The sequence below is a fragment of the Oratosquilla oratoria genome, unplaced genomic scaffold (genome assembly GCF_046742065.1).
Source record: "Oratosquilla oratoria isolate Oo_2021 unplaced genomic scaffold, ASM4674206v1 SCAFFOLD138, whole genome shotgun sequence".
In the NCBI taxonomy this organism is placed as follows: Eukaryota; Metazoa; Arthropoda; class Malacostraca; order Stomatopoda; family Squillidae; genus Oratosquilla; species Oratosquilla oratoria.
This window is the reverse complement of record NW_027467494.1, coordinates 238,896-245,777: the sequence shown is the minus strand read 5'-3', so window position 1 is coordinate 245,777 and position 6,882 is coordinate 238,896. Positions and strand designations below refer to the sequence as shown.

At 53.4% G+C, this 6,882-nt stretch overlaps 1 protein-coding gene across 1 annotated transcript; it reads left to right on the top strand.

Moving 5' to 3' along the window:
- The first annotated feature begins 2,598 nt into the window (after positions 1-2,598).
- Positions 2,599-4,935, top strand: LOC143022685 (uncharacterized). Its single transcript, XM_076181018.1, has 2 exons — positions 2,599-2,981; positions 4,432-4,935. Exons 1-2 carry the CDS (start codon positions 2,979-2,981, stop codon positions 4,933-4,935), a joined length of 507 nt encoding a protein of 168 aa, XP_076037133.1. The 5' UTR covers positions 2,599-2,978.
- The last annotated feature ends 1,947 nt before the right edge of the window (positions 4,936-6,882 follow it).

Sequence of the window (6,882 nt, the reverse complement as noted above, 5' to 3'; positions counted from 1 at the left end):
GAATGGAATAGATTTAGCAACAATGTAGTAAGCGCTGAAGCTATCAATTATTTTGAGAGAAGATTAGATAGCTTTACGGATGGGTGTGATAGGTGGCAATGGACATGGAACTGCCTAATGTAGGCCTTATGATCTCCTGCAGATCTTTGTATACATAACGTGTCCCTCAGAAATGTTTGATCTAATTTCGAGCTCACGAAGTACCGGTGGGAGGGTGAGAACCACTTGGATTACAGTGCTAAGAAGATACACAATAACTGTTACTTCTACGGCCTACGTGAAAAGAAGAAGTGTCGATTGGATTATTCCCTCAGGAGATATTTTATTTTGGAAGCGAGTGGAGTGATTTCTCTTCTCTGCTAAATGGACTTGTTCTGCCTTAGGGGAACTTACCCAATTGTCTGTTTCCTTTGATTTCTCCTCAGTGTCTAGTCTATATACTTTATTCTTTTTATCGGTATTTATTTTATTCAGGCGAAGAAAGTCTCGTTGTCTATGGCTCCTTTTACAAGTATCGACTTTTCGCCGTGCGCCGTCCATGACACAAAGTCGTGCTTTCAAATAACTATTTATTTTATTCAGGCAAAGAAAGGCTCCCGTCTCGTTGTCTATGGCTCCTTTCACACCTATCGACTTTTTGCCGTGCGCCGTCCACGACATAACGTCGTTTTCTCAAACTACTATCTATTTTATTCTGGCGAAGTAAAGCTTTCGTCTTATTTTCTATGGCTCCTTTCGCACGTATCGACTTTTTGCCGCGCGATGTCCACGACACGACGTCGTGCTCTGAAATGGCTATGGATGTCCAAGGACGATTTCGCACGTGGTGGTGGTCGTGACGTGTGAAAGCGTCCACAGACACCTGTTGTTATTCGAGAACACGAAGTTTTGTCGTGGACGTCGGCACGGCGAAAATTCAATACGTGTGAAACAGGCCTTAGAGTTAACACAGGTACGTGTGTTCACTTATGCAAAGTAGACCGGTGAAAAAAGAAACTAACGAAGCAGAGCAATTTCGTATATTACATCCAGTGTAAAAAGTACTGGGATAGGAGGAAAGCTTTTGGGAGCTGTCAAGAGTTTTTATGTGAGTAGTAGAGCATGTGTTAGGATTGGAAATGGAGAGAGTGAGTGGTTTGAAGTAAAGGTGGGACTTCGTCAAGGATGCGTTATGTCGCCCTGGCTGTTCAACTTATACATGGATGGGGTGGTGCGAGAGGTGAATGCTAGGGTAGTGAGTCAGGGATTGGAGATGGTTAAAGAAAATGGAGAAAAGTGGGAGGTGAGCCAGCTGTTGTTTGCGGACGACACTGCGCTTGTGGCAGGGTCAGAGGAGGGATTGAGGAAGCTGGTGGCAGAGTTTGGGAGAGTATGTGATAGAAGAAAGCTTAAGATAAATGTGGGTAAAAGTAAGGTGATGAGATGTACAAGGGGTGAAAGTGGCAGTAGACTGGAAGTGAACATTAAGGGAGAGCGACTGGAGGAAGTGGATAGTTTTAGATACTTGGGTGCAAGTGTAGCAGGAAAAGGTGGAGTGAAGGTGGAGGTAGAATGTAGATTGAGAGAAGCGAGTAAATGCCTTGGTGGTTTAAAGAGTGTAATGAGAAATAGACATTTGGGAATGGATGCGAAGAGGAGACTGTATGAAGGAGTGATTGTGCCAACAGCACTGTATGGGGCAGAAACGTGGAACATAAGAGAAGAAGAGAGAAGGAGTTTGAATGTGTTTGAGATGAGGTGTCTGAGAAGTATGGTGGGGGTTACTAGGCTAGATAGAGTGAGAAATGAGGAGGTGAGGAGGAGAACAGGGGTGAAAAAGGATTTGGGAGATAGGGTTGATGAAAGAATATTAGGATGGTTTGGACACATGGAAAGAATGAGTGAAGAAAGACTAGTAAAAGAGGTATGGAAGGCAGATGTGGAGGGAGTGAACATGAGGGGACGTCCTAGGATGAGGTGGATGGATGGGGTGAAGGGGGCTTTGGGGAAGAGGGGAATGTCTGTTGAGGAAGGAAGGGAGAGGACGGAAGACAGAGGTGAGTGGAGAATGGTTGTATATGGATGATGTTGTGACTGCATGAGGAGGAATGGGCGGGGGGGTGGGGGGTGGGGTAGTATGTGTGAGTAAATTTTGACGCAGCCCGAAGGGATTTCTCCCCGTCCTCTCCTTATATGCAAAGGGGGACGGAGAGGGGGGGTCGCCGATTAAATGAAGCGGCCTTGCTGTGGATGTACTGTGTCTTGCGACACTGCTTCTGACCCAGGGCGGTGGGCAGGGTGCAGGGATGACCCGTCATCCAGGAGGTGCTCAGATGAGAGGAAGGGTGGGAGGGGTGTGGAGTGTATTTAGGGATGGAGTGGGTGGGAGTGTTTTTATGCCTTTCCCTTTTTGGCTACCTCCCTTGGAAGGGGGAAGAAGCCTTGGTATATGTATGTATATGTATGTAAAAAGTACTTTTTACACTGAATCTACAGGGTGGGGCAGAGCAACTTGCTTATTTGAATATGGCACCCTGAGGCGATGGTTGCTTCGAGGAGGGTGGGGGTTAGGCACATTCGAAAGGACGGGACGTAAAGTTGTACTGGGCCGCTTTTTCAGTTAGCCTCATGGAGTGGACGAAAGTGGGGCGCGCGTTCTTTGTTGAGGTATACTTTTTCGGTGGAAAGAATCTGGACACTTGTGCTTATACATCGGGGGTAGCCATCATGTCCCGTGTTGGCTGCCCTTAAGGTCCGAAGTATCTGAAGATCATCAATGAAAGAAACTTTCATCGGCCAGTGTTTAACAGATTCCAAGAAGATTCCAAGAAGAAAACAAAGAACACGGCAACTGCCGATAGACTAAGTAACTGCGCATGCGCATCGCGAGTCGTGGGCAGGGAAGGCCATGATACCTCATTAAGCTTTTTCGGACCGTGTCGTCGACATCTCCTCTAGAAGGCAGCACTCTTCCTTCTCGTCCGACCCCACTCCTCTTCATGGTAAGTTCCGAAAAAGTTTTTGGCCGTTTCCATTCTCTATCTTTCCCGTGTGAGTTAGAGAAATGTGGCGGCTGTGGTTTTTTGTGCGCGGGGACTTAGAACTTTCGGGGTTGTTCCACTTGTGTACTCCCTACGTTCTTTTTCCTCTCGCTAGATTAACCTCCGTTTTCTTTTTATCGATCCTGTTGTTAGATTTTGCGTTCCGTCGTCTCGACGTACCACATTTTCTAACAATGGGTGGTTTTTGTTGTCCCATGCCGCCCTGAGGCCCGTGCGTGGGACCTCCTTGGTGTGATGAGGGTGTGTGCTCACCACACTAGGGTTAGCAGTCTCTCCCCCCCCCCTCTTCGGAATCGGTTGTTCCCTGGGTACTCCGTTTTCCTTTGAGGTTTGGGGGACCTCTGGACGTTTGTTTCAGAGTAGACTCCTCTCGTTTTTACCGTCGTTTCCTAGCCGGTTACGCCCGGTCTCGAGAGTACGAGTTCGGTTGTTCCCTGGGTACTCCGAACTCGTGGATGCGTGCTTCCACGCACCCCATAGTAGCTCTTGCTACGCTACTTGGTTCGTGATCTTAGCATCACCCTGAACCCACGCGGACCCTGTCCGCTGTCCCCTCTTGGCAAGGGTGGACAACATTGGCCCGACACGTCACACACTCTCCCCCGTGCCGGGCTACTGCCGTCGCATCCCGTCCCGCGAGGGACGGGTCGCGCCACCCTCCTAGCGTGGGTGACTACCCCGTTCCGGGGCACGGCTCTCACCAGCACCAGTCGCCCACTGAGCTATCCTGGTGTTGGTACCACGACGTTTCCTAGCCAGTTACGCCTGGTCTCGAGAGTACATGTTCGGTTGTTCCCTGGGTACTCCGAACTCGTGGATGCGTGCTTCCACGCACCCCGTTCCGGGGCACGGCTCTCACCAACACCAGTCGCCTACTGAGCTTTCCTGGTGTTGGTACCGCGACGTTTCCTAGCCAGTTACGCCCGTTCTCGAGAGTACGTGTTCGGTTGTTCCCTGGGTACTCCGAACTCGTGGATGCGTGCTTCCACGCACCCCATAGTAGCTCTTGCTACGCTACTTGGTTCGTGATCTTAGCATCACCCTGAACCCACGCGGACCCTGTCCGCCGTCCCCTCTTGGCAAGGGTGGACAACATTGGCCCGACACGTCACACACACTCCCCCGTGCCGGGCTACTGCCGTCGCATCCCGTCCCGCGAGGGACGGGTCGCGCCACCCTCCTAGCGTGGGTGACTACCCCGTTCCGGGGCACGGCTCTCACCAACACCAGTCGCCCACTGAGCTATACTGGTGTTGGTACCACCCTCTGGGTGTTTTTTGTCGATGTACGGAGTTTTGGGCAACCCGTACCTCTCGAGTAACGTTTTAGAATTGTTAGTCACTCCTTCATTGGTGGACTACTTCTAACTCCGTGCATTTTATCTTTTCAGGCAGAAGGTGCTGACCTGATCTGTTCTCAGGATGGCTGCACCGCTAAGGTGGCTAGAGACGGCCACCTCGCCTGCTCCACGCACTCGCCCTGTTTCGTAGACTTCCGCTACGACCCAACCGCCTGCCCCCAGTGTGAGTGTTGGGTGCAACAGTTGAGGCTCTACCCTAAAGACACTAGACCGGCTCCGCCTCCTCTAGTGTCCCTACGGGCGGTGTGGCAGCACCTGAAGAAGGCAGCACAAAAGCGGGGCAGCCCGCGGGTAGAGGTTGCTGTTCAAGCCCTGGCCCTGGAGCTGGGTCTCGTCAGGGCCCGTACGGTGTCTGGAGGCACCTCTGCCTCTCCTGAGCGTGCCTCATCTCAAGCAAGGCAACACTCTACCCCTAGGAGACGGTCACGCTCTCGTATCCGCTCCATTTCTAGGAGAAGCTCCACCTCGGGCCTCCACTCCCACTCCCGTCCTAGCTCTCGGCCTACCCGCCGCTCTCGCTCTCCACACCAGTGAAATGAGGAGCTACGCCCCTCGCCTGGGCGACGCTCCCCCTCGCCTACCCGGGACTGTGACACACCTCGTTCACGCTCGTCTCCTCACGCGCGCACTCCCTCGCCTACCCGAGACCGTTTCTCCTCGAGTTCAGTGTCGCTCTCCCCATCCCTAGTGTCTCTTCCCCCACCGGCCTCGCCGCGTAAGAAACACAGTTCTAAAAATAAGAGTAGGAGCAACGGGAAACCTCGCTCCCCTTCTTCCTCCTCGTCTGCTCCCTCCTCATCGAGAGTGGACAGGCACCATAGACATAGACGGTCTAAAGGGCACAGGAGGTGGTCACTCTCCGGATCCCGCTCTCCTAGGGCCACCAAGAGGCCTAAATTTTCTCTCCTCTCAGAGGTGCCGGGCTTAAGGGAAGAGATACTGAACCTGATCCGCCAGTCGCTACCCTCTCAGCCGTGGTATCATACTACTCCGCCTGCCCCGGGACCGGCACAAGCCCTCGCTACCGGTCCGGCCCGCTCCTCTCCACCTCCCTCACCGAGCTTCGCCTTGTCACATTCGAATGACGACGCGGACTGGGAGGAAGAAGATGAGCCTATAACTAACTTCGTGCCTTACAACTGGGCCCCTCTACCGTCTACGTGGTCGACGAAACACGAAGGAGGAAAGCTGATAGCGCTTGCCCCGGATCCTACCTCTCCATCTGGTTTTGTGATTCGGACTGACGTCCTCATCAGTATCTCTACGGACGACAAAGGTGACCAGCGTATATCCTACAAACTGAAACCCTGGCCACAGGCGGAGCAGACACCACAGCAACCAAAGTTTATTGAAAAGACGTGCTTTGATGCTCTCAGAGCTATGCTCATGAATCCTCTACTGTTCCCCGACGACTTGTCACCCGTGTATAGAGAGCATGAGGTACCGATGCTTCGCATGCCCGTCTCGTCCTTCTTCCCCGCTGAGGCAAAGGGGAGAAATATGGACGCGTCTGCACTGGTTAAGACGGCCTCTCTCTCTACTAAGTCCGCTCCATCTAAACATCCAGCACTACCATCTGTGCCCATCTTGTGTAGACCCTGCTCTACCCAGGATACTTTGGCGAGGTATGCAAACTACCTCCGATGCTCTCTCGCTCCCGTCCAGACTCAGTGAGCCAGAGAGTAAACTGGCCACTAAGGAGAAATCGGCCAAGACAGAACTGGCCCACTCTCTCTCGGTGTTTTCACTGACCTCCACCCTGACACAAGCTCTACGCTCCCTGGCTAGCAAAGTGCACACCGCCTCCGACGGTCAACTCAGGGACACCTTGAACCATCTGAGTGAAGTGGGCTAGCAGACGGCGTCGCTAGTAGCAACAGCCCTACCCCACGCAGTCCGTGCCTTCGCCGAGGCCAGGGCCGACTCCCGCCGCTCCGCAGTGAAGTCGGTACCCGCGGCGGCTAGACAGTGTCATCAGGGCCAAACCACTCTCCCTCGACCTGTTCGACCGGGAAGCTACGGACCGAGTACTTGCAGCCAACAGGGGCACAAGGGCAACCGCCCCGGCACTCGCTCCTTTCCGCAACGCAGCAAACAGCGTGGAGCGAACCAGTCGAGACATGGTAAAGGGGGCGCGCCGGGCCAACAGAGACGGCACCGTAAGCAGCCCTCCTCCACCAATATCAAGCGCTCCACCGACACAGCTCCCCAGACCGCCCAGCACACCAAGGCGGAACCAAGGGAGAAGTGAGGCAGTGAGGGGCTGCCTACGGGGATGGGACCACGCATGGCCCTCCCATGGGAGGGCAGCCCACACCATCAAACACGACCTAACCTGGCCCTGAGAACAGCTGCCTCCTCTACGTCGTACGCCCCCAGATACCGAGGTCTCAGCAGACGTCTTCCACCACGTCAGACCCATGGTGGAGAAGGGTGTGGTAGAAAAAGCTCTCGAGGATCGTCACCTCGGTCCTCGCGGAC